The 26,365-nt window shown below is 50.3% G+C and overlaps 1 protein-coding gene across 2 annotated transcripts; it reads left to right on the plus strand.

Moving 5' to 3' along the window:
- Positions 1–162: 162 nt before the first annotated feature.
- Positions 163–26,365, plus strand: KPNB1 (karyopherin subunit beta 1). 2 transcript variants are annotated; one of them, XM_069877333.1, is made up of 22 exons: positions 163–375; positions 644–702; positions 4,696–4,878; positions 6,627–6,827; positions 8,334–8,486; positions 9,589–9,648; positions 9,931–10,020; positions 10,430–10,540; positions 12,320–12,421; positions 13,545–13,769; positions 14,191–14,382; positions 16,431–16,561; positions 17,707–17,854; positions 18,200–18,271; positions 20,221–20,365; positions 21,130–21,212; positions 21,911–22,018; positions 22,277–22,420; positions 22,507–22,612; positions 22,999–23,113; positions 23,701–23,862; positions 24,939–26,365. In XM_069877333.1, coding segments are annotated over exons 1-22 (2,631 nt in total). In that variant the 5' UTR covers positions 163–335; the 3' UTR covers positions 24,940–26,365. The 2 variants fall into 2 exon arrangements, with proteins under 2 accessions (XP_069733434.1, XP_069733433.1); XM_069877332.1 differs by lacking the exon at positions 24,939–26,365 and having other exon boundaries at positions 23,701–23,866.

Here is a 26,365-nt window from a genome sequence, read left to right on the forward strand (position 1 = left end):
CCTCCGCCGGCCTCTAGAGCGTGCGTGCGTGCGTGCGTCCTGCGTGTGTGTGTGTGTCTGTGCGCGCGCGCGTGCGCGCCCCATCGCCCGCTCGCGCGCGCGGCCCCTTTTCTCCCTCCGCGCACCCGCAGCCACCGCCGCTGCCGCCGCCGCCCCCCCTTCTCCTTCCCCCCCCAACCCCGGGCCCCACCGAGGCCTCCAGCGCCGGGACCGCGCCCTCCGCCGCCTCCGCGGGGCAAGGCCCGGCTTCCTTCCCTTCCCCTCCCTCCCCTTACCGGCCCCGTTCCCTTCCCCGCTCCCTCCTTTCCTCCTCCCGGTGCCGCCACGCCGCCGCCATGGAGCTCATCACCATCCTCGAGAAGACGGTGTCGCCGGGTAGGGCGGCGGCGGGGGAGCCGGGAGGCCTGGGGCTCAAGCGGCGGCTCTGGCCCCGGGAGGGCGTGGGCGGCGGCGGGGTCTGGGGTGGGGGGGGGTGAGGCTGAAAATGGGGGCTGGAGGCGCTAAACCCGCGGTGTTCGGGGGGTGAAACCGGGGTGGGGGCAACCGGGGCCGCAGGGTGAGGGGGGCACGGTCGCTCACACCGGTTTTGACCCCCCCCCCCACCCCCTCCCCTTCCCCCCTTTTCCGTTTCCTTCCATCTCAGACCGCTCCGAGCTCGAGGCGGCGCAGAAGTTCCTGGAGCAGGCGGCCATCGAGAACCTGGTGAGGGCGCTGGGGATGGAAACGGAGACGCGGGGGGGGGGTGGCGGGGGACGCGAACGGTACCGGGGATTCTCCTCATTTCCCCACCCCCCCCCCCCTCCCTCCATTGCCGGCCCCGCCGCGCCCGGCCAGGCCGAACCGCCATGGAGCGCTCCCTGGCGCGCGCGGCGGCCAATGGGCGCGCGGGGGGGGCGCGCGGCAGCCAATGGGAGCGCGCGTCGCCGCGTCCTCAGCCAATCGGAGCGCGGCGCCGGGCGCTAAGCCCCGCCCCCTCGCCCTGCCCCGCTCCCCTCCCCATCCGTATCCCGCCGGCTTAACCGCCATAGAGCGCAGCCGCCCCGGCTCGCGCCCCCCCGCGGCCAATGGGAACGCGGCGCTCGCCCCCCCGCGGCCAATGGGAACGCGGCGCCGGGCGCGGGGGGCGGGGCGAGCGGCGGGAGCGGCCCCGGGGCCATGTGCGGCCGCGGCCATCGCTGCCCGGGGCTCCGCCCGGCCCCGCCGCGCCATCCGCCCGGCCCCGAGCCCCACAGCCGCCCCACAGCCCCGGAGCACGGGCTCGGGGGGGCCAGCCGGCCCCCGCCAGACGCATGGGGTTTCCATAGAATAGGATCACCAGGTTGGAAGAGACCCACCACATCATCGAGTCCAACCATTCCCATCAATCACTAACCCATGTCCCTCAGCACCTCGTCCACCCGGCCCTTAAACCCCTCCAGGGAAGGGGACTCAACCCCCTCCCTGGGCAGCCTCTGCCACTGCCCAGTGACCCTTTCCGTGAAAAATTTTTTCCTAATGTCCAGCCTGAACCTCCCCTGGTGGAGCTTGAGGCCATTCCCTCTCGTCCTGTCCCCTGTCCCTTGGGAGAAGAGCCCAGCTCCCTCCTCTCCACAACCTCCTCTCAGGGAGTTGGAGAGAGCAATGAGGTCTCCCCTCAGCCTCCTCTTCTCCAGGCTAAACACCCCCAGCTCTCTCAGACGCTCCTCTTGTTCTCCAGCCCCTTCCCCAGCTTCGTTGCTCTTCTCTGGACTCGCTCCAGAGCCTCAACATCCTTCTTGTGGTGAGGGGCCCAGAACTGACCCCAGGATTCGAGGAGCGGTCTCACCAGTGCCAAGTCCAGAGGGAGAAGAACCTCCCTGGCCCTGCTGGCCACGCCGTTTCTGATCCAAGCCAAGATGCCATTGGCCTTCTTGGCCACCTGGGCCCCTGCTGGCTTGTGTTCAGTCGCTGTCAACCAACCCCCCCAGGTCCTTCTCCTCCAGGCAGTTTCCAGCCAGACTTCTCCTAGTCTGGAGCTGCTCAGGGTTGTTGTGCCCCAAGTGCAGGACCCGGCATTTGGCCTTGTTAAACCTCATCCCATTGGTCTCAGCCCAGCGGTCCAGCCTGTTCAGATCCCTTTGGAGAAGGGGGAAAACAGGGAAGGGAAGGGCTCCTCACTGTGCGGGGACAGGAGTGGCAGAGGGACTTTGTTGAGTCGAGGTGAGGTGGTTGGTAGGGCTCCTGGTCCTGCCAGGTGGGATGCGCTGGGATAGACTGAGGAGTTCACCGCATGGTTGGACTCAATGATCTGGTGGGTATTTTCCAACCTGGTGATTCTATGATTCTATTATCTCCACCGTGCTTTATTTTCTGGAGTGTTGAAGCATCCCTCAGAGCCACAGTTGACCAAGCCTTAGCCCTCAATGACTGTTTTGAGTCAGAATTCCCTGGATTTTCACAGACAGAGAGAGTTGCGGTTGTTCAGCCTGGCGAAGAGAAGGCTCCAGAGAGACCTTAGAGCAGCTTCCAGGACTGAAAGGGGCTCCAGGAAAGCTGGGAAGGGGCTCTTCATCAGGGAGGGCAAGGAGAGGATGAGGGGAGCAGTTTTAAGCTGATAGAGGAGAGATCGAGATGAAATCTTAGGGAGAAATATTCTCCTGTGAGGGTGGGGAGGCCCTGGCCCAGGTTGCCCAGAGCCGTGGTGGCTGCCCCATCCCTGGAGGGGTTCAAGGCCGGGTTGGATGGGGCTTGGAGCCCCTGATCCAGTGGGAAGAGCTTCAGGGAGAGAGAAGGGGTTAGGGTGGGAAGGAGTAGGAGATATGGGTTGAAGTGAGAGGTGCAGCACCTAGAGCTGAATGGGATCTTACAGTTGGGTTAGTGGGGATGCAAGTGCAGGGTGGATTGTTCCTTTCAGTCCTTTCCTTCTCCTGTAGTGCATTTAGACCCCTCTCCAAGATTTTCCTTGGCACCTCACCATGGTGGGTGCGAGAGCTGAGGTTGAATGCATTCACCACTGCTTTGAGTCTCAACTCTGGAAGAGTTAATGTAACACAGCTCAGGTTTAGCTGGGAATATCCTTAGATCTCCCTGGAAAGATATTATTTTTGCTAAGTTATGAGTTGGAATCAAAGGACACTCCTTCACTTTGGAGTTTTAGGACAGGTTTCTTCTCAAAGGCAGCAGCACCGCATTTATTTTGTCCTGTCAACCTCTTGAATGTTTCCTCGGAATTAACTCTGCTCAGTCCATGAAACAGGAGCAATTGCGATAGTTGGAAAGTGGTTTCATGGGGTGTGATTGAGGTTTTGTCTTTTGGATTGGAACCTCATCATCTCCGGTAGCTGACACTGGTTTAAGTTCTCCCTTGTGTTTGGTCCCAGATTTTGCAGTTTGAATATTGAAGAGCATGGAGTAGCCCAGCTAAAACTCCTCCTGAAGAGCTGCGCTTGCCCATTCAGAATGTGTAGCCCAAGATCCTGGGCTCGTTCTGTGTTTCTGTTGAGCTTTTGATGTTTAGGTTGGTTTGAAAACAGCTTTTTGGGGCCCTAAGGCCTTTGTCCACACCTTGAGTTCTGTTTTAGAAGGTGTAGAGGTGGGCTACGTGTCACTGGATGGTAAATATATCAGGAAAGCAGTGTTCTGCCTGGCATGGAACCATTCTGAATCTGGCACAGCTCTCACCACTGTTTCCTAGAAAGCTTTGCTTAAGGAAAACTCTTTCTAGAGCAAGTGAAATAGGGAAGCATTGCTGGGGAAACTTCACCTGTGTCTTATCCTCAGTGGAGTCTCTGAAATACAGAGTTTTGAAGCAGGAAAGGGTTTAAATGTGGAGGCGTTTCTCACTCGCACTCCCCAAAAAGAAGTGGCGCCGATGTTTGGTGGTTTTATCCAGCTTTATAGGGAGAAACAGGTGTCTGTGTGCCTTTGGTGGCAGAGAAGCAAGTCTAGTCTTACAAAGGGTTTGTGCTGCCCCAGAGGAGTGGCTGATCTCATATTTTAACAATTTCTCTGCTCAATTATCATGGAATCGCAGAATGATATGGGTTGGAATGGACCTCAAAGTTCCATCCCCTGCCATGTGCAGGGACACCTCCCACTGGATCAGGGGCTCCAAGCCCCATCCAACCTGGCCTTGAACCCCTCCAGGGATGGGGCAGCCACCACTGCCCTCACAGGACAACGTTTCTCATCTCAATCTCCCCTTTTTCAGCTCAAAACCTTTCCCCCTCATCCTCTCCCTGCCCTCCCTGCCCTAGAGCCCCTCCCCAGCTTTCCTGGCGCCCCCGTTTCCATACTGGAAAGCTGCTATGAGGTGTTTGAAGGCGACTGTATTGTTGGTGTGTTTGCCTCGAAGCGAGGAAATGAACAGCAGAGTCGCTCTTTGCTGTGTTTGACACCACCCAGACCCATCTCAGCGTAGGACTCGAGCGGTTTATTTAAAGGAATGCTTAGTGCAGACAGGAGCACAGAAGGTAACGCGCTCTCAAGTCAGCTGAAAAAAAAAAACCCTACAGAGTCAATGCCAGCTTACGTCGCTTCCCAGCGGTTCTAATGAGGAGCTTAACGCCCGTAATCTCAGGATAGAGCAGCCACCGTTGCGCGGTGGTGGCTGTTGGCTGTCTGGTGGGGAAGGCGCTCCGGGGAATGGGGTGAAGGGTTCCTGTGGGGTGAAGGGGGCTCTCCTCGCCAGGCCGGGGTGGGCGCTAATGGCTCCTCTCTCCGTTCCCGTCTCCGCAGCCGACGTTCCTGGTGGAACTGTCCAGAGTGCTGGCAAACCCCGGCAACAGCCAAGTAGCCCGCGTGGCGGCCGGCTTGCAGATCAAGAACTCCCTCACCTCCAAGGACCCCGACATCAAGGCTCAGTACCAACAGAGATGGCTCGCCATCGACGCCAACGCCCGCAGGGAGGTCAAGAACTATGTAAGTTTTGTGACATTTGGGTCCTACCTGTTGTTTTTCGCACTGTGGGGATCATCACCGAATGCCTCGTCCATCCTTTTCCACCTGAGGAGTCTTCTGTTTGGTGGCTGCTGCCTTCCGTGAGACAAGGAATGGTGTTGGCCCTTGCTTGTCTCCATTGTTGCTAACAGCGTATTTAATCTGTGGGGTTATTAGGGTAAATACCCAAAGAGACAGAGGCTCCTGCTTTTACATTCACACCTGTAAATGCTTTTGCAAGGAGCCTCCCGATAACCTCATGGGATTGCAGGAGGAAACAGTCATGACTTCCCCGCCAGGGGATTGTAACTGGGCCCCTGTCTGCTGCTTCTTTTACTTAGGCAGCTTCCTCAGTTGTTTCACAGCCCACATTGATGCTTTTAGAGCACTCTTGGTGTCTGACCATGCATGTATATGCGAGGCCAGCGGATTTAAGAGTAGAATAGGTAAAAAACTGACAAGTTTGAAATAGAAAATTGTATTTTTACATTTCCACACAGATGAGGGATTTGATAGTTAAAGTTCAGGACCTGCAGTGGCAGAACTGGTAGCTTTAGTGGTTTGTGGCTAATGGGAAGAAAGTTCTGCTGGATTTATGCAATGTGATGGAGTTGGGACAAGCTGGCCACACACTTCATGTAATGTTTTCTGTAGAATCATGGAATGGTTTGGGTTGGAAGTGACCTCAAAGCCTACCCAGTTTCAACGCCCTGCCATGGACAGGGACACCTCCCACTGGATCAAGGGCTCCAAGCCCCATCCAACCTGGCCTTGAACCCCTCCAGGGATGGGGCAGCCACCCCTGCTCTGGGCAACCTCGGGCAGGGCCTCCCCACCCTCACAGCAAAACATTTTTTCCCTATTTCTCTTCTAAATCTCCCCTCCTCCACCTTCAAACTGTTCCCCTCATCCTATCCCTGCACTCCCTGATGAAGAGCACCTCCCCAGCTTCACTGTAGGCCCTATTGTGTTCACAGAATCCATACGTAGCAGAGTAAAGTTATATCATCATCGCTGGCACAATCCTAAGTCTTTTATTTATGTTGATGATAGCTAAGGGGGACGTAAACTGCAAGCAGGAGCTGTTGTATTGCTCTGAACCCAAGCTGGCAGAGCCAGTTCATTACTGGCTTGTCCATTAACATTAGAAATGCAGTGTTTAAGTGGTTGTATGGAAAATGAGGATGTATAACTGGAAATATTAAAATAAATGCATGCCTCTCCCTTCATTTATTTAATACGATGTTATTGAAGTACAGATAAAACAAATCATTCTTCTCATTTATTGCAATTAAAAGGAAAGAAAAATACTCAGCCTTATTCAGATTATCTTGGCATAAACAGCCCAGTTTTTTGGGAGAGGATTTTGAACCTAAATTTGTTTAGCTTTCGCAAGTTTGCTGTCTAATAAAAGCCGGGAGGAACGGTTGAGTGAGTCATTGTTGCGCGTCACGGCGCGCAGCATTGTGTGCGGGATTTAAAGGATGCGGGAGCGGTAATCGCACAGCTGTATCTCGCTTCCTGCACGGGGCCGCAATAGCCAGGCTCGTTTCTAACGAGATTTGTCTCTGCTCATGGCCTCGTTCGCTGTGGGAGGAAGCAGAATGAGCAAAGTGCTTTATTGGGGAGGGGGTATGTGGGAGATAATGGCAAGTGGAGATGTTATTGGTGAGCCAGTGCCCATCCCTGGTCGCTGACATCGAGCCGTCACCGGCTGCTCTGTCCCACAGGTTTTGCAGACGTTGGGTACGGAAACGTACAGGCCCAGCTCAGCTTCCCAGTGCGTGGCCGGCATCGCCTGCGCAGAGATTCCCATGAACCAGTGGCCCGAACTCATTCCCCAGTTGGTAGCGAACGTTACGAATCAGCACAGTACAGAGCACATGAAAGAGTCGACGTTGGAGGCCATTGGATACATCTGCCAAGACATCGTGAGTGATTTGAAGTCCTGTTTTACCTTGGGTGCTTTTTTAGGTGCTGGTCCAGCCTCTCCCCACCACCATTTCTCTTCCAGCCCTCCCTTCCTGTGTCTCCGCATCTGGCAGGCTGTGAAGCTTCCTTATAGAATCATAGAATCACCAGGTTGGAAGAGACCCACCGGATCATCGAGTCCAACCATTCCCATCAATCACTAACCCATGTCCCTCAGCACCTCGTCCACCCATCCCTTAAACCCCTCCAGGGAAGGTGAATCAACCCCCTCCCTGGGCAGCCTCTGCCAGGGACCAATGACCCTTTCCCTGAAAATTTTTTTCCTAATGTTCAGCCTGACCCTCCCCTGGTGGAGCTTGAGGCCATTCCCTCTCGTCCTGTCCCCTGTCCCTTGGGAGAAGAGCCCAGCTCCCTCCTCTCCACAACCTCCTTTCAGGGAGTTGGAGAAAGCAATGAGGTCTCCCCTCAGCCTCCTCTTCTCCAGGCCAAGCAGTCCCAGGGCCCTCAGTATCACGATGTATTGCATTGAGTATCTGATGTGAATTGATGCAAACCCCCTGCCTGACCAAAAACCAAACTGAGCTTTTCTAGCGCTGCCAGTTGCCACAGAGAGCATACGTAGAGCACGTTGCTGGTGGAACCACAGTGGAGTGGAGAGGAATCCTCTGCTTGGTGCTTCTCATCAGGCAGCAGGGGATGGATTTCACTGGAGATGTTGGTTGCTTATGGAGCCTGCCATGCTGCAGGCTGCGCAAGACTTGTGTTTGTTGGTTTTTGAGTGGGAGAAGCTGTTGGCCATGGGGTTTCCAAGTGCCCTGCCTTGCTGGTGGGGTGCTTTGTCACCCAGAGTTGTCGTTTGTGTCAGTCCCTTTGTGATAAAGTTTGTAGCTGTAGTTTGGGAATCTACTACTGGATAAATTCTGGTCTTAACAATTAATATGTTGTGTTGTGGCTCTTGTCTTAAATTACAAAGAAAAATTGCTCTCTAGACTGTGGTCACAGCTTTATTCTTTAAGCTCCGAGTGCTAGCAGCTCCCCATCCTGGCTGCTGGCCCCAGCGATCCACCTCTGCCCTATAACAAAAAAAGATGTGCAGCTTCACCAGTAAAAGCATCGACCGTAGCTGCTGGTGCTGACCTCTACCCAGTACCTAAAGAAACTGGGAACCAGTCAGTGGGTATTCACTTGCTGGTGGCGTGCAGTCAGGTAGCCTGAAGCTTGTGGGCCTGATATGTGTGACAGCAGAGTTTATTCAGCATTTATGACTTGGATATCTGGAATACATGCACTCAGTTCAGTCCTTCTTCTATCCCAGAAGCTCAAAGACCCAGTGGTGTCTGAATTCCTTGTGTTTACATTCTGCTGCTCCCAGCAAGCAAAGCTCCTTGGCCTTGAGGTCCTAGCCATCTGCTTCTAGATTTCAGGATCACCCTTTGAGGGTGCTTTGAAATTTGAAGAAAGCTGTTCAGCTGACAAATAACTGACTTTATCAATGCCTCTTCTAGGATCCAGAGCAGCTTCAGGACAAATCCAATGAGATCCTGACAGCCATCATCCAGGGAATGAGGAAGGAAGAGCCCAGCAACAATGTGAAGCTAGCAGCTACGAACGCACTCCTGAACTCTTTGGAATTCACCAAAGCAAACTTTGACAAAGAGGTGAGGGGGAAAAACTGTTGTGATTCCTGGTCTAAAACGTGTGAGCTGAATCCATGGTCTGTGATGAGAATTCATGCACCACGCTGAGTTTTGATGCATAATTACCTTGCAACTGAGACTTGGATTCGTTTTGGTAGATCCCATGTGTTCCTGTTGTGAAAATCAGAGATTTGGCAGTGGAGAGGGAGCAGCATTGGCTGGTTTACATAAATCTAAACTAACCTGAGTTTAGCTCATTGGATGCTCTGCTTCCTCACCAAATCCTGCTCCGTAGCTCTGCTGTTCCAGCTTGGATCAGCGCTTTCTTTCGAGTTGTGTGGCAGTGATCCAGACTTAACTTTGCCTCTGAAAACTGTTGGGGGAGGACGATTCTTCCAAACAGTGGCCTCAAAATGAGCCTTTCCAGAACAGACAAATCCATTGATTTTTCTTTTCCTGTTCGGATTCAGTCTGTCCCCTTGGTCTCTACCAGGGAGACTGTGGGGAGGATGGAATCGAAATGGAGCCTTCAGCTTAGAGGGGCTTGGAATAAAAGTTTTCCATTGTCAGCTATTCTGTGCCTGTTGATGAGATCAACTGGAGTCTTTCAGGTTTGAGCAGGGAGGTTCGTGATCTGTTCACACTGTGTTTCTGTCAGGCTTCAATCCTATAAACAGCCTGGGCCTGAGTCTGTTCATACTGCAACGCAAGAAAATCCAGGTGCATCCCCTCAGGGAACGTGTGTCCTGGTGGAGTTGTGAGCTTTCTTGAAGTGCTGGCTGAAATAGCTCGGAAAACAGCAGGATTCCTTCTTTTTCTTTCTTTCTTTCTTTCTTTCTTTCTTTCTTTTACCAGAAGAGCCAGTGGCTCTGGTTCTGCTGTGTCTTTCTATTTTGGACAGCCCGTTAAGCACTTTTTAACAAGAAAGCCTGGGATTCCTTTTTAAGGAAGAAATGATGTAAAATCCCGCAGTGAACAGCAACCTATGTTGTTTCTGGATCTTTAGAAGGGCTGTGAGCAATTGTACTGATCCAGACTCCCAATCCATCCTCTGTAGGAAGGTGTGTAAAGGCTTTGATGCTTTTGCAAGGCAGTTCTAATGTTCTTTTATTTCTTCTTCCAGTCTGAAAGGCACTTTATTATGCAAGTAGTCTGTGAAGCAACACAGTGTCCAGATACAAGGGTAAGTGAAATGAAAAGCTTGATTCGCTGTGTGTGTTAGACGACATGAATGCCGTTCTGTTAAACGATTGATGTAAGCATCAAACAAAAGAAGTTTTATACCTGAAGTCAGAAGTAGCCAACAGCTAGGAGGATTTACATCACTTGTGAAAGACCTTATTGGGTGTGGGGTAAACGAAGTCAGCAGAGAGGCTGGGTGGTTAATCTGTGGTGGCTGCAGCTGCGCTGGGCGGTGGGAGCGCTCGGGAAGGTCCCACCTCTGATCCATTTTCCACTCCGGCAGGTACGAGTGGCTGCCTTACAAAATCTGGTGAAGATCATGTCCCTGTATTACCAGTACATGGAGACATACATGGGGCCTGCACTTTTTGCTGTGAGTACTCTGCTTTCTCATGTAGCTGTCTGATTTTCCTGTGGTTCTTCGTCTTCATCCAAGAGGAGAAGCTATCCTACATTCCAGATTTGTTGTTCTTTTGGCTGTGCCTACGTGCTGTGAATCCCTCTTTCATAGTGAAATCCGTAAAACCAGCACCAGACGTTACAGACTTGAGACCCCAGAGTCAGGCGGACACAGACTCCTCGCTCACTCTGCAGCCCTTGCTGTGCTGATAGCTGATAGCCTCCTAAATGAGGAGATTGTCCTCAAGAACAGAAGCTCTAATGTGGCGTCTGATTTCAGACGATCTCGGATCTCGCACCAGCTGCCCAAAAGCTGGGGCACGTATTTTAGGAGAAATAACTTGTTAAAATGCCTTTTCTCCCCTCCTTTCCTATTTCCAAAGATAACGATTGAAGCGATGAAAAGCGACATTGATGAGGTGGCTCTGCAGGGAATTGAGTTCTGGTCAAACGTCTGCGATGAGGAGATGGATTTGGCCATCGAGGCGTCCGAGGTGAGCTCGCACGTGCCTGCTGGGAAGTGGGGAATACCTGGGATCAGGTTTGGAAGTGCTGAACTCGTGTCTCTGACCTGCATTGGCAAGTCCTCCGGCTCTCTGAGGTGGAACAGTGCAGGAGAAGCCTGCCTGAGCCCCTATGCGGCAGTCGTGGGTCGGTGGTGAGACATCCTGCATCACTCTGATGTGGCATGATGGGTGTCTGAGACCTGGGGCTGTACGAAGCCCGGGAGCCGCTGCTTCTGCGGGTGTTTGTGTGCTGCAGCCGTCAGCGCCGCGCCGTGAGACCCAGCTTGGTTCTCAGCTGCAGCCTGGGGCCTGGCAGCTCACTCAGGGCTCAACTATGGTTAACCTGCCCTCTGTTTTGGGCGAAAGCAAAGCTTATATCTAGGGTTACACAGGGGTCACCGTTTGGAATTCCCTTTAATGACTCTTCGGGTCGTTTTCTTGTCTCTGTAGCCTAATGTGAAGTTGTTGATGTAGTTTGAATATAACCCTTTTTTATAGAAACAAAATGGTTTTAATGCCAGCCTGGCTGGGAGTTGAAACCAGTTGAGGTAAAGATTCTCTGACACATTTGATGAGAACACAGCCTGACATACAAGTTCTAGTTCTCTGCAAATGGTGTGTGACAGCTACCTGATTTCTCTTTAGCATTCCAAAGTCAGCTCAACCTCCTCCTGTAAGGTTAACCTGAATGTGTTAAGTGTCTGTGCCAGGCACAGTGTAGTGTCATAGAATCACAGAATGATTTGGGCTAGAAGGGACCTCAAAGCCCATCCAGTTCCACCCCTGCCATGGGCAGGGGCACCTCCCACTGGATCCAGTTGCTCCAAGCCCCATCCAACCTGGCCTTGAACCCCTCCAGGGATGGGGCAGCCACCCCTGCTCTGGGCAGCCTGGGCCAGGGCCTCCCCACCCTCACAGGAAAACATTTCTCCCTAAGATCTCATCTCAGTCTTCCCTTTTATAGCCGAAATCCTCTTCATCCTGTCCCTGCACTCCCTGATCAGGAGCCCTTCCCCAGTTTTCCTGTCGAACATGAAGGTCTTGGAGCTGTTGCTTCATTAAGGCAACCCCTTGAATTGCTGAGATGTAGATGTTGTGTTGGAGGAGCTCCATTACGCTGATATGTAAAGTTTCTGGGGTCTCTCACCAGCATGAGCACCTCAGTCCTACCCTAGAGAGAAAAAAGATTGATCACGCTCTGCATAACTTAACTCATAAATAATGTATTATGGGATGAAATAAAAATAATCATTATCCTTTACAACCGATGGTGCTGAAGCTGAATTTGGGGCGTTGTTCTGCGTGCAGATGCTGTTTGCATGAATTAGCTGTGGAGATCAATAACAGCTTAAACTTGGAAAGGCTCCAGATGATTCATATCCATCTTTAAAAGCAGCTAAATATATATTTATGTTGAATGCCCAAAAAGGCAAGGATAAAAGGACAGTCAGCAGCACATCGGTTTAATTTGTGCTGAAGACCTTTTGCTGCTTCTGTTTGGGGTCACTTTTTAATGGTATATAACTGCAAACTGAAAATATTTGTGTTTGTACCGTGCGACGAGGGCTCTGTGCCTGTACAGAATGTTAAATGGAACTTGCTTATGGAACGTTTAACTGGCACCCGTGCCGGCTGTCCTTGAGGTTCCTGTGTGTTATGGGAAAGAGAGGAAAGGATGCAAAGGAGAATTTATATCATCTGGTGTTCATAATTCAGACCTCATGCCTGTGTAGCCACTGAGGATGATTTTGTGGCATTTCTTTCCAGGCAGCAGAGCAAGGCAGGCCTCCGGAGCACACCAGCAAATTCTACGCGAAAGGAGCGCTGCAGTACTTGGTCCCAATTCTAACACAGACCTTAACAAAACAGGTGAGCTGCAAAATCCCTGCTGCATGCCAGAAAGCACTCTCTATTCTGCTTCAGAGTTCTGGGACAGCGATGCTGCTGTTGCACGGAGGAGCAGGCTGTGGCCATTGTTTCTCCCTCACGTAGGTGATTTCTGATACACTTGATCCCCTTGGGTAGTTTTTAATGCAGTCCCTGGTCTGTGATGAGACATCATGCACCACGCTGACTGAATGATGCACCCATTTTTAGGGCTGAGACCATCAGACTGCACGCAGTGTCGTTTTTAAGCTGAATTCTGTTAACACATGCTTATATTTATGGTTTTGGTAGAGGTTTGATAGTTCTCTGTATTCCTGACAAGATGTTTTTGACTTTAAAGTCTGTGTTCTGTCTCTGCATCATCTGAGATCCAGTTGCTGGAATTCTTGAGCTTTACTTCTTGAACTGTGAAGTCCATGTTTATTTAGCAGCTATTAAGCACTTCACAGGGACTTCTTGGGGCTGTGTTTCACAGTCTAATCAAAATTAATGGAATCACTTGCTACAGCAGGTCTAATTATAAAATAAAAGTGTTAATTAAACCATACAGGATGGGGTTCGTTACTGCAATGAACTGGGGAAATGCTTGGTGTTCTAAGGGAGTCCAGGGGAATTGTTTCCCTGTTTGTTTTGTATTGCTCTCCGCTTGGATGCGGAGAGTTAAATTGCAGGAGGCTCTAAAGTGCTTGTTAAGAGAGAAAAGATAAAGCAGAGAAAAGAATAGCAGGTACCCAGCTTCAAAGGCATCTGGTAAGGCTTGAGGGAGGGAAGAAGCCATTCAACTGGTGCAGCAGGGCCCTCTGTGAGGGGATGGTGGGGATCAAAGGACCAGAATCTCAGCTGAGATGAGCAGTTTGAAAGAGGTCTGAGGCCGCTCTAGGTGCATCACCAGAATGGAAAGGTACTGGTGACGCAAGGCACTCGTGTTGCTCCTCAGCCAGGCATGTAGCTGGTGATTCCAGACCTGAATTAAACACACCACCTGGTAATAAGGTGATGTTCCTTGCAGTAGATCCAGGGATGCTCTAGTAGGTCCTGCAGGATGGCTCTGCCTGCAAGCAGTAAGGGACATCTCCCTCAGCTGACCAGGGTGCTCTCCTCCTAGGATGAAAATGATGATGATGATGACTGGAACCCCTGCAAAGCAGCCGGTGTCTGCCTCATGCTCCTGGCGACCTGCTGTGAAGACGACATTGTTCCTCATGTGCTGCCCTTTATTAAAGAACACATTAAAAACCCAGACTGGCGATACAGAGATGCGGCTGTGATGGCTTTTGGGTGTATTTTGGAAGGACCAGAGCCCAACCAGCTCAAACCACTAGTCATACAGGTACGGCTCCTTGTATTTTCTCTGAGGCTTGTAGAGCAAAACCTTCCTGATGTATCTGGAGGTAGATACCTGCTTTGTGTGTTGCTCTTAATCCAAGGAAAAGCAAAAAGATGCAACCCTTTAATGATGTTTTGGAGAGCTTTGGTAGGCTAGGGGTGGGGAGTTGGGTTGCACAGCTCTCAATCACATGGAAATGCAGAACTTGCATCTGTACTTGAGCACTCTCATCAGTTCTCAAGTCTTGCCCCCTGGGAAATAACTGTGGATCTTAAAATATGAGGGCAACAGCCTAACTGGATGCCGACTATCCTCTCCAGTCTATTGCTGACTTGTAGGGAACGTAGTAAAATCAGAACGGTGGCAAGCTATTTCCATTTATTGCATCTGATCCCACCTTCCTCCTGACTGCGATTGTCTCCAGGCAATGCCAACTCTAATAGAACTAATGAAGGACCCCAGTGTTGTGGTTCGAGACACGACTGCTTGGACCGTGGGCCGGATCTGCGAGATGCTTCCTGAGGCTGCCATCAATGACATTTACCTCGCGCCACTGCTGCAGTGTCTGATGGAGGGGCTGAGCGCCGAGCCCCGCGTGGCCTCCAACGTCTGCTGGGTGAGGCGGCCTCTGCGCTCGGGGGCGTGCGGTGGGGTTCTGTCAGCGAGGGGAATGCAGCTCGTGGCCATATAGAATCATAGAATAACCAGGTTGGAAGAGACCCACTGGATCATCGAGTCCAACCATTCCCATCAATCACTAACCCATGTCCCTCAGCACCTCGTCCACCCGACCCTTAAACCCCTCCAGGGAAGGGGACTCAACCCCCTCCCTGGGCAGCCTCTGCCAGGGCCCAATGACCCTTTCTGTGAAAATTTTTTTCGTAATGTTCAGCCTAAATCTCCCCTGGTGGAGCTTGAGGCCATTCCCTCTCGTCCTGTCCCCTGTCCCTTGGGAGAAGAGCCCAGCTCCCTCCTCTCCACAACCTCCTTTCAGGTGGATATAGAGAGCAATGAGGTCTCCCCTCAGCCTCCTCTTCTCAAGGCTAAACAACCCCAGCCTCCCAAGATAAGAGATATGTGTGAATACACGCAATATATCCATGTATAGAGCGTGTAGGTATTGATAGATGCCGAAAAGGATTTTGGAGGTGGCTCCTGGATCGATCATCCAGCGCATGCAACTGTTGTTAACTTGTTAAGTTTCCTCAAGTCTGTTTGGTGGCTCTGGTAGGAAAGGATAAAGGATGCTAATATTCTCTAAGGGTAGAATCATAGAATCATTACGGTTGGAAAAGCCCTCTGAGCTCATCCAGTCCAACCATCAGCCCAACCCTGCCATGCTGACTAAAACGTGTCCCCAAGTGCCATGGACACACATTGTTTTAACCCCTCCAGGAGTGGAGACGGGGATGATCTCTTCCTTACTCCTGCTGGCCATGCAATGGATGATCCGAACCAGGATGCTCTTGGCCATCTGGGCCACTGCTGGCTCATAGAATCATAGAATAACCTGGTTGGAAGAGACCCACCGGATCATCGAGTCCAACCATTCCTATCAAAAATTCCTATCATGTTCAGCTGCTGTCAACCAGCACCCCCAGGTCCTTTTCAGCCAGGCATCTCTCCAGCCAAAAAGTTGCCCTTGGTTTCAAAATGCTGTGGAAACTGTCGGTGACAGCAGGCAGGATGGGTCTGGGATTTAGCTTTTTTCTTGGGTCCAGATGGATTGCAGCCTCAATCATAGAATTGTTCAATTGGAAAAAGACTTGAGATGATTGAGTTGAACCATACCTGTTGGCTACAGTCTTAAGGGAGAGCCAAGACACTTAGTTTCCTGTTAAGTGAGCTTGCTCTTGCAGTGGTTCCAGAATGGAATTGAGAAGCATGAGGGTGTTTTGGCCACTGACAGAGCTGCGGTCCCTGGGGTTTGTTTGCTCACTTCAGTTATGGCATCGTCTCAATGCATATCTGATCCCTCAATAAAGAGGGTTTGTCCCTTACTGCTTTCTAAGAGAGCAGCTCAGTAAGAATTGAGCTAGAGATGAGTATTTGCATGTCAAAACAAGCTTTAGAAATGACAGAATCTGCTCTTATAGTATTTCAGAGGTTTGAAGGCTTGTAGTCAGCATGGAAGCTTTCCCTCCAATCCACTCATCTTGGCAAAAGTCCATGTAACTGTGGCTTTTGTCTCCTGGAGATGATGACTACTATGTTTTTAGATTGAAATGAAAATCAAGAGGCTTTCAGCTCTTCTAACCCACGTGTCTCGGAGCAGTTACAGTTGCTCTGCAGTTGGGAGTCGGAGCAGTCCACAGCCTTGTCTAAATGAGTGCTGGGTAGGGGAAAGAATCTGCTTATCCCTGTGAGGTTCAAGCTGTCTTACCTTTGTCCAGTTTGATTCTCAGCAGCTACCAGTTGCTGTGAAGGCATCTGCGTGCAGACAGCGCTGCCACCTTGCACGGTAACGTTAGGGTTTCAGCCTTCGGAGTTGTCACCACTGTTGCAGCAAAGCTCGGTGCTGCTGTTCATGAAGGGAACTGTTAACCCTGCACACATTTTAGGGTTACTTGGTTAGAGTATTATTCCAAGGCTGTTGGGATGTCTGTTTCTGGACTGTGAGGGAAAACTCGGTTGAGTAATAGCAGTGGTTGTTCTGTGTTTCAGGCCTTCTCTAGTCTCGCTGAAGCTGCCTACGAAGCTGCAGATCTGGCTGATGATCAGGAAGAACCAGCGACCTACTGCTTGTCCTCTTCGTTTGAGCTCATAGTTCAGAAACTTCTGGAGACTGCAGATAGGTAATGCTTAACCGCCCAGCTTGAGCTCTGCAAAGGTGGCTGGGGATTTTTTAATCCCTCAGGTTGTTGTTTCTCTCACGGCTTGGGTCTGAATGGTGTTTTATCAGAACTGGGATTTTCTGGGATCACATGGGTACGGAATGCTGATCCCCAGGACAAAAGCTGTTTGCACAGAATTGTTTCTCAGTATTTTATCCATACCTGGAGTTTCCCCTTCTGTGTTTCACTTCCAAGTCTCTGAGCACAGCTTAAGACTGTGCGTGTTTTTGTACAGGAGTCCTAAAACTCCTTAAGGTTGGCTGCAAGGCCACGGAATAATGAGACTTGCAGGAGGCATAATTAGAAATGTGTGTGTACTGTACAGTTCGTTTCACTGTGGTTGTTTTATGCTGTGGTTGTTGCTGTAGTCTTGCTTCATTCCACGTTAGCTCCAGGTACTCCCAGAAGAGACGATGAGGACCTAGTTAGGCTGGATGCTGTCCTTTTCCCAGCGAAGCTGGAATATAAATAGATGAGGCAAAATATGAGGCTCGGTTCTGCAGACGCAGAAATGAAGGTGCTGCTGCAGTCATAGTCTGCCTTGAAGGTTGCATAAATCCTGACAGCTTCAAGTTCATTCCTTAGCTCAGTTCAATCGCCTTTTGGTGCATGACGATGGCTTCTGAAATGGTGTCCCTATTGGAATGGTTCAAAGTCTGAACCCTTCCCATCTCATTTACTCCCCCCTAGAAGCACCGTGTCTCGCCTGGGGCTTTGCAGACCATCAGTCACCTTAGTGAAGATCTCTGCTGTCTTTATTCCAGTTTAACATCCTCACCTATGTCTGGGAGGGATGTCGGGGAGCCAGAAAGATGTGCCGGTCACTTCTGGAGGCTGTTTCTTCCCACGCAGGGTAATGGTGCCCTGGAAAATGTGTATTTGCTGCCAGTGACTGAAGATATTGGAAATCATTAACAGTGAATGAAACAGCCTTCCAGAGGCGGCTGCACAAATTTCATTTAATTTCAAGTCTTGAGATACTGGACTGCAAGCGCTCTGCTTGTCGCAATGCTGAAATGTAGCTGTTAGCAATTTACTGAAGAAAAAGACTTGTTTCTAAGCGAGTCTGGAGTGCTGGGAGCTGTAAATGTATCCTTCTGTTGCAGGCCTGATGGACACCAGAACAACCTGAGGAGTTCTGCGTACGAATCCCTGATGGAAATAGTGAAAAACAGTGCCAAGGACTGTTACCCTGCTGTCCAAAAGACAACCCTGGTCATCATGGAGCGACTGCAGCAAGTCCTGCAGATGGAGGTGGGTGAACCCAAATTCTAAACCCCTGTCATGGAAAGGGAGGGGTCCAAGGCCAGGCTGGATGGAGCTTGGAGCAACCAGATCCAGTGGGAGGTGTCCCTGGACCTGAATGGGCTTTGAGGTCCCTTCCAACCCAACCCATTCCACGATTCTATAATTATTGGGTAATATGTTTTTATTTTTTATAGATAGGTATCTTAAGCTGCTGAGCAGCACTTCTTATCTTAAATAGAAAGACACACACGATTACAACTGAAACTCTGGACCTCGGCACTGTTGAAATCTGTGGTGTCTGCATGGGCTGCGCTGCAGGCTCTTCACATGTGGGGTTTTGTTCTTTTTTAGTCTCATATCCAGAGCACTTCGGACAGAATCCAATTCAACGATCTCCAGTCTCTCCTTTGTGCAACTTTGCAGGTGAGCCCCTGTCTCTGGTGTTTGTGGTTATGGGGAGGAGGTGGTTTAGAGCCGTTTCTCTGCCCCCGAGGCTGCGGACTTGGTCCTGTTGATGAGCTCTGAACGAGGAAATTGGATCTCGTGTCCCAGCTGACACGTGGGAGGTGATACAAGGTTCGGAAGGTTTCTTTGGAGTACGACTTCTAAAATTGAGGGCAATATGGATAAAGAACACTGTATGTGGCTTGCTAAAGATTGTCTGTGCTTTCAGATTGGTTCTTCTGCTTTCTACAGGCTGAACAATCGCTTGGCTTGGCACAGACAAATACTCTCCATAACGGCTTTAATTTGTTCATCTGCCTCTTGTGGTTGGTGTTCTTATTTAAAATGGCACTAATTAAAATGCACTGAGTGTCCTTGAAATTAAACATCTGGTAATGAACAGCCCCAGTACCAGCGCATTTCAGTTCCTTGCTTACTCCTACAAAGCTCACTGGAAACAGCCACTGTTTTCCTCTCACGCCGGTCTGGAGTTGATCAGAGCATCCCCTGGAATCCATGGGGTGGGATATTCCTGCTTTTTGGTTATCCCTGCAGGAAGGGTGATGTGGTGCTGTCACGCCTGGCTTATTAATGGTGACAGGGCGCTGGTTTTCCCTCCAGCCCAGGAAAGGGAGCCTAGAAAGCCTCTCTCTGTGGGTTTTTGCTTCGCGTTCTCTCGAGTGAGGCTGGGAGCTCTCCTGGATGTTGTGTCCAGGTTGTCTTGAAAGGTTGTTAACTTCATCACTCTGGTTCAGCAGCTCAGAGTGTCACCTCTTACTCTGACTCTGATTTTTAGGGGAGTTTTTTACTCCAGCCCCATCCTGGTTCTCTCCCATTGGCACTGTGCAATCATTATTCGCTTTCAGGACACCTCTGCCTGTGGGAAGTGCAGTGCTGGTGGGATTAAACTGCTAGGTTTAGCTTGTAAATGTGTGTTCTTCATTATTGCGAGATTATATTTGCAGGAGTTGCAGCAGATACTTAAATGCCACCAAGTAAAGATCAGCCGGGAGACCCTTTTCAGCGTTATGCGTTCAAACAGACTACTTTATTACATACTTTCTCTCTTCTGGAAATATGATTATGAACACCCAGCCGAGGAAAAACAATTGTTAATGTTTAAATGGAAGGAGAAATTATTTTGACAGTCAAAGTCAATGTCTTTGGAATTAGTCAGTTTGAATCTGACTTGAAATAATTTTTTTCCTCTGCAGATTGAGGAACTGCTTTCTCTTTATGTAGGAAATGCAAGTTTCCTTTAGATAAGGATGCATCGGAGCTGTGTTTGTTGCCTAAGAGGGTGTGCAGAGCATGGGTTAAGCTTGGGGTGATTCCTTGGCCCTTCTGCTCCCTGTGATGCACCAGATAACGCAGAGCACACGCGTGCTCACAGCCTGCTCTACTCTGCAGAGATCGGGTTTGCTTTGCAGACACCTCGGTGCTAAACACGTTCAGTAAACCTCCTTTGCATCTGTTGTGTGTTGATTTATTCCTGCTCATCCTGGGTGGGAGAGATTTGACAGCAGACAGTAGTGAGGACATCATCGCGTTGTGTTTCTGAGGTTTAATTCTACGGTTTAGAAGCAAAGCTTACACACAGCCTGGGCTGGACAGGAAGAGCTTGCAATTGCACTGCTGTGTTGGAAAAGGGCTTTTTTTTTATAGACCCAAATTGGGGCTGGTCACATTTAATGCCAAGCTTACAAATGGAAAGCCTGGAGAACAGCCTATGCAGCAGGAAAGGTAATTTCAGCTGGTTCTGTCGCTGGGAAATGAATGGGACTTTGTGCTCGCACTGACACAGCACATTTCTGCAGCAGTTCCCTTTCAGCATCCCTGTGTGGTTGGGAGCGTTCAGAGATGCAGAGACGTGACTCAGCCTTGTGTAGATGGAAGCAATCACAGTCTCTTTCTCTGTTCCCACCTAGAACGTTCTCCGGAAGGTCCAGCACCAGGACGCTTTGCAGATCTCGGATGTGGTGATGGCCTCTCTGCTGCGGATGTTCCAGAGCACGGCGGGCTCGGGCGGCGTGCAGGAGGATGCCCTGATGGCTGTCAGCACCCTGGTGGAAGGTGGGCATCGCGATGCCGAGCGGGCTCGTGTCAGGGGCAGGCAGAGCTGGCATGGGACTGGTTTACTGCCTTTACTTTTGGACTATGTGGTGAAAAACATTGAGTTTCCTGGCTTTGCTTGAGATCTGGCTTGGACCACGCATCTGGTCACATCTGTGTGCGAAGCTCTGATGCTGTCCAGGGTGCATTTTGGGATTGAATGATGTTTTCTCCGTTAATAATGTAGCTACAGTGTAAATTCTGCCAGGTGCATCTTTGTATGGTGCCCAGCACAATGGGAATGTGGTCTCTCTGCTGCCTCTGGACAGGGTTAACATCATTGTGATCTGTATTTACGCTGGCTGTATCCCACAGTTGTTCTGTGGAACACGTGTCAGTGGTGGATGATCAGTTGTTGGTCTTGTTAAAAGAAAGCATTGTGACAAAGATCCTGGAGGTGTTGAAGGCCAGGTTGGATGGGGCTTGGAGCAACCGGATCCAGTGGGAGGTGTCCCTGCCCACGGTTTGGGTTGGAACTGGGTGGGCTTTGAGGTCCCTTCCAACCCAAACCATCCCATGATTCTATGATTGCCTGAGGAAACGAATGAGAAGGTCAAGTAGGTCCATAGCAAGCTGAGCAGAGAGGAAAAACTGAACTGTATCCTCTTCCACTTTTGGACAGATGGGTCTGTATGGATGATCTCGGTAATGCAGGTGACTTGGGGAAGGTAGGAGCTCGTTGTAGGTTAGGATCTTTTTCTGACTAGAATCTCTTCCACGTGCAGTCTTAGGTGGAGAGTTCCTGAAGTACATGGATGCCTTCAAACCGTTCCTTGGCATTGGGCTGAAGAACTATGCTGAGTACCAGGTAGAGGTCAAACCAGCCCTGTGTTCACAACCCCTAATTCCCATCTGCTCCCAGATGCTGAGTTCAGCAGGTGTGCAGCTGTAAAACACCACAGCTCCTGGTGATGAAACAAAACTGGAGCTCCAAGGTGTGTCACTAATTACTGGCTGCATGCACAAGTCTAGGTTCTCCCCTTTAATTCAGGGGAAGGCGTTCATTGACTGGGTGCCTGTGTTTTCACAGTGGCTGCCTATTAGGTGGCCTTTGTGAGGAAAGAGGTTGCCACTGGCTGTGAATTTCCATTAGGAGGTCCTGGACCTCGCTGGGCTGGGTCGTCGGGTTGGATGGGGCCTTGAGCAACCTGATCTCGTGGAAGATGTCCCTGCCCATGGAAGGGGGATTGGAACTAGATTATCTTTAAGGTCCCTTCTGCCCCAAACCATTTTAGATTAGACCACCTGGCTGCCAAATCTGGCAGCGTTTGCTCAGTGTCAACTTCAGTGGCACCGGGATCTCTTGGTGAAGCGTGTTCAGCTCTGACATCAGCAGTTAACGAAGCAGGGACTCATCTGCTGCCATATAAGGGTCCTTATTCTCAGTGGTTTAATGGCTGCAGGCTCTCGCCGCTCCCTACTGCTTGGATAAACCAGAGCTGTGAGGATGGAGTGTGGAAGTTGTGACTCACGGGGTGGGTGTCTCACTTGCTGTTCTATTTGCAGGTTTGTCTGGCTGCAGTGGGCCTGGTTGGTGACTTGTGCAGAGCCCTGCAATCCAACATCCTGCCTTTTTGCGATGAGGTTATGCAGCTGCTCTTGGAGAACCTGGGGGTGAGTGTTTACCTCCTCATTAGCTGGTTTGTAACAGTTGGCTTGCACACTGAGGAGGGAGTGGGAGGTGGGAGAAGCAGAAGTGTTAGGCATGCTCTGAGGATCTCATGTTTGACAACTATCTTGCTTACTATTTGAATGGAATCCAGATTTATTGGGGGTAAAGATTTACATATCAAGCGAATGTCATCATTTATTAGCTCCTCCTCCCCTAAAAAGAAGGGAAACTGAACGTAACAGTGCTGAAATCTCTTCCAGAATGAAAATGTCCACAGGTCCGTGAAGCCTCAGATCCTCTCAGTGTTTGGCGATATTGCCCTTGCTATTGGAGGGGAATTCAAGAAGTATCTGGATGTCGTCCTGAACACCCTCCAGCAGGCTTCCCAAGCACAGGTGGACAAGGTAAGCCAGTGGGACACACTCTGCTGCCTTCATTCAAGGCGAAACCAGTGACGTTGCTGAAGTTGGCTCTCCCGTTGCCTTTCCAGTCCGACTACGACATGGTGGATTACCTGAATGAGCTGAGGGAGGGCTGCCTGGAAGCTTACACCGGCATCATACAGGGATTGAAAGGAGACCAAGAAAACGTGCACCGTGAGTACTCGCCTGCTGTGGTGTTTCTGTGCTTGAAAATGGCAAAGGGAGGTGGGAAGGGCTTGGCCTGTATGTGCTGTTTCATGGTTGTTGTCACATCTGTGGACAAATCCTTGTTCATCCCCCTCTGCTTGGAGTGGACGCTCTGATGCTCCGAGCAGGGAATGGGTTTAGAGCCCTTCGCTGTGGTTTCTCTCGTGGCAGTTCTTCCCCTCTACCTCAGGGAGCGCTTTCTGAGCCAGATCGTGGCTGTTTAGGGCTGCCTTGGAATCCCTTCTAAAGGGGATATGGTTGGACTCGATGATCTCGAAGGTCTTTCCCAACCAAACGATTCTATGAACACAGACTGTGCTTCACCCTGCTATAACAAAGCTGTTTTCTTCCAGCGGACGTGATGCTGGTGCAGCCCAGAGTAGAATTTATCCTGTCTTACATTGACCACATTGCTGGAGACGAGGATCACACCGATGGAGTGGTGGCCTGTGCCGCTGGACTGATAGGGTGAGCATCCCGTTCCTGTTTCAGCTCGTTAGAGAGAGAGATTGTCGTACAACAGCCTGAATGTTTGGAGCTGCGTTTTTCTGGCTGTCTGAAGTATTTAACGTCAGTCCTGGCTTTGTACTGTCTGAGGTCGGTGTTTAACCTGAGGTGTGAAGTGGTTTCGCGGGTGAGGTCTGTTAGTTGACAGGGTGAAAACCTGTAGGTGGAAGTGAAAGCTGGGGGTGCATTACAGGAATTCCAGATGTAGGATTGCTCGAGGATGACCTGAGCTTGGAACCAAAACACCCCATTGCCTGGGTACGGAGGAACTCTTTTCAGGGAGTGTTAATCTCTGCTGTTGCATTTAGGGAGAGGTGGTGGGAGCATCAAGGATCTTGGCCTTTGGACAGGAGAGGGAATGCCTCTGGTTAGTCACAGTTTCAGAAACCCGTTGAGCTCTCCTCCTGCTTAAATTAGTGACCATATGCAGCATTTTAAAAAGGACGTTAGCTGTGAGTCAGATTCCTTTTCACGAGCGAGAGCTGATCGGAGTGGTAGTGGCACATCTGTTTGTGGCACAGCCTCAAAGCCTTTACTCTTTTCCTCAGGGATTTGTGTACAGCCTTTGGAAAAGACGTCCTGAAATTAGTAGAAGCTAGACCCATGATACATGAACTGCTAACTGAAGGAAGAAGATCCAAGACGAACAAAACAAAAACCCTCGCTACCTGGGCGACTAAAGAACTGAGAAAACTGAAGAATCAAGCTTGGTAAGGGATAACACCCACACCCACCTCCCTTTCATGTTGCATAATTATGAGATTGGCTAAACTCTGGAGTCTGGAAGAGAGGCTGCACAAAAGCCTTGTTCTCTGGGAGGTTGTTTCTCACTTATTTTCCTATAAACAAGCCCCATCTGTAGTCTGGTATGATCAGAAAAAATCCAGACGGAGACACACGGTGAGCTGCTCAGCTTTCACAAGCCCAGATGCAGACTTGAGGGCCTCTTGCCTTGTGAAATGTGTTACCCTTGCTCAGTGGGGATGATCCTGTGCTCCTCAAAACTATTGGAGCTCAAAGAGTGTCTGGATGATGCTCTTAATCCTGTGGTTTAGTTGTAGGAAGTCCTGTGAAAAGCAGGGAGTTGGAGTTGATGATCCTTAAGGGTTCCCAGCAGCTCAAGATGCTCTGGGTTTACTGAAGTGCCTTTTAGAAAAAACAGGGTGTAGAGAGGGGCGTGAGGGTGTATCTGTGTTTAGGAGGATGTGACAGCTTTGCCACCCAACATGGAGAAGTGCTTTGGTTTTCCCTATTCTACCTTTCTCATATCCCAGAATGGTTTGGGTTGGAAGAGACCTCCAAGCCCATCCAGTTCCACCCCTGCCATGGGCAGGGACACCTCCCACTGGATCAGGGGCTCCAAGCCCCATCCAACCTGGCCTTGAACCCCTCCAGGGATGGGGCAGCCACCCCTGCTCTGGGCAACCTGGGCCAGGGGTCTCCTCACTCTCACAGCAAAACATTTCTCCCTAAGATCTCATCTCGATCTCCCCTCTTTCAGCTCAAAACCCTTCCCCCTCTCTCTGCCTTCCCTGATCAAGAGCCTTCCCCTGCCCCAGCTTTCCTGGAGCCCCTTTCAGTCCTGAAAGCTGCTCCGAGGTCTCTCTAGAGCCTTCACTTCTCCAGGCCGAACAACCCCAACTCTCTCTGCCTGTCCTTATACAGGAGATGCTCGAGTCCTCGGATCATCTTTGTTCTGCAAAACCCTTTCCTGCTCACTTTATTTCCCAAACACGGGGTTTGCTGGTGCCGGGGTTGTGTTCTGACAGAGCCTCTTTGCTTGCAGATCTGTTACCATTGGGATGACACCCGAGACCCCCACTGGAAAATCTCCAATCTTTTGAAAAAACCCGGAAGTGAGGAGTGTGCACGGATGCTGAATGTTTGGGAATGAGAGGATGAGTGAGTGAGGCTTGAAACACACCACATTGAAAATCCCGCCGCAGCAACAGCAGCAGCAGCGCTGTCAGCGAGCTGAGCACTGACTTGCGTAGGAAACCTGGCATCGGCCACCTTCGGGAAGAGAGAACAACCCATTTCTGTCTGAGTATGGAGCAGTTTTATCCGAGTACGGAGCGAGTCTCGTCTTCCGACAGACCAGGACTTGGCTTCTCGGTCGTGGCCGGCGCCGAACTGGGAACGGCCGGGTTGGAGGAGAGGAGGAAACTGGGTTCAACTGTGGTGCTCTTGGTTTGAGGTCTGGCTGGGGCTGCTGGAGAAGGGATGGAGCCCGAGTCTCCAGCCGCAACCTTTGCCGCACGGTGCTGTCGGTGACACGGGATGAAAGGAGGAGGAGGAGGGGGGGTGAAGGATTTTCAGTCGAGGAGTGAGTGTGTGTGAATGAGGCGGTATCCACATTCTCAACTTCAAGTCATTGCAGTTTATCTTGTCCCGAAACAAATAACCACAAAGGGTTAGCTGTTGCATTTCATAAACTAACAGGAGTTCAGTCCTACTGACGCAGCGTAAGAGATGTAAACCAGAAAAGAGGTTAAAAAAAAAAAAAACACAAAAAAAGGAAAAAAAAAAATATAAGGAAAGTCGCTCTTTAGGGTTTTTTTTCTTTTAGGGGAAACACTGACGAATGCTCAGAGCTCCCGGGCGAGTGACGCTTTTCATGGTCTCGTTTCATCGAAGCGCCTTTCCTTCCTTAATATTTGTTCAACTGTGAATGTAGAAATGGGGGAAACAAACACAACTCTCGCGTTAGAGGGAATAGAAATCAATTGTCAAACCAGGATATTTCAGGCTTCAAAGGAAACACAGCTGTTAAGTGCTCTGAATTGGCAGTGAGAACGCAAAGGGAACGATCTCTCCTGAACTTGTACTGTAGCAGCCCCACCACCCACCGAAATTGTGCCAAAGAGTTGAAAAAACTAACCTAAAAAGAAAACTTCAGGTAAATATTTTGGATTGCAAAAAGAAAAAAAAAATAAATGAGGATTTAAAAAAAAAAAAAACCTCAGTGTTCAAACACAAAAAATCTGATAAAAATGCCATTTGGAAACTGCTTGGCCTTTTGTGCTCTTTATTTGGATCAGGTTTAATGTGGTTTTGGTCTCTTGCTGCACTTCAAAAAACAAGAAAAAAAGGAAAAAAAGAAATTTATATAAAATATATATATACTGACTTGAGCTTAACACAAGGCGGCACTTGTAAAAGGTTATATTTTTCCACTGCAGTTGAAGATTAATAAAATGGTGTCAAACATTC

The sequence above is a fragment of the Phaenicophaeus curvirostris genome, chromosome 26 (assembly GCF_032191515.1).
Source record: "Phaenicophaeus curvirostris isolate KB17595 chromosome 26, BPBGC_Pcur_1.0, whole genome shotgun sequence".
In the NCBI taxonomy this organism is placed as follows: domain Eukaryota; kingdom Metazoa; phylum Chordata; class Aves; order Cuculiformes; family Cuculidae; genus Phaenicophaeus; species Phaenicophaeus curvirostris.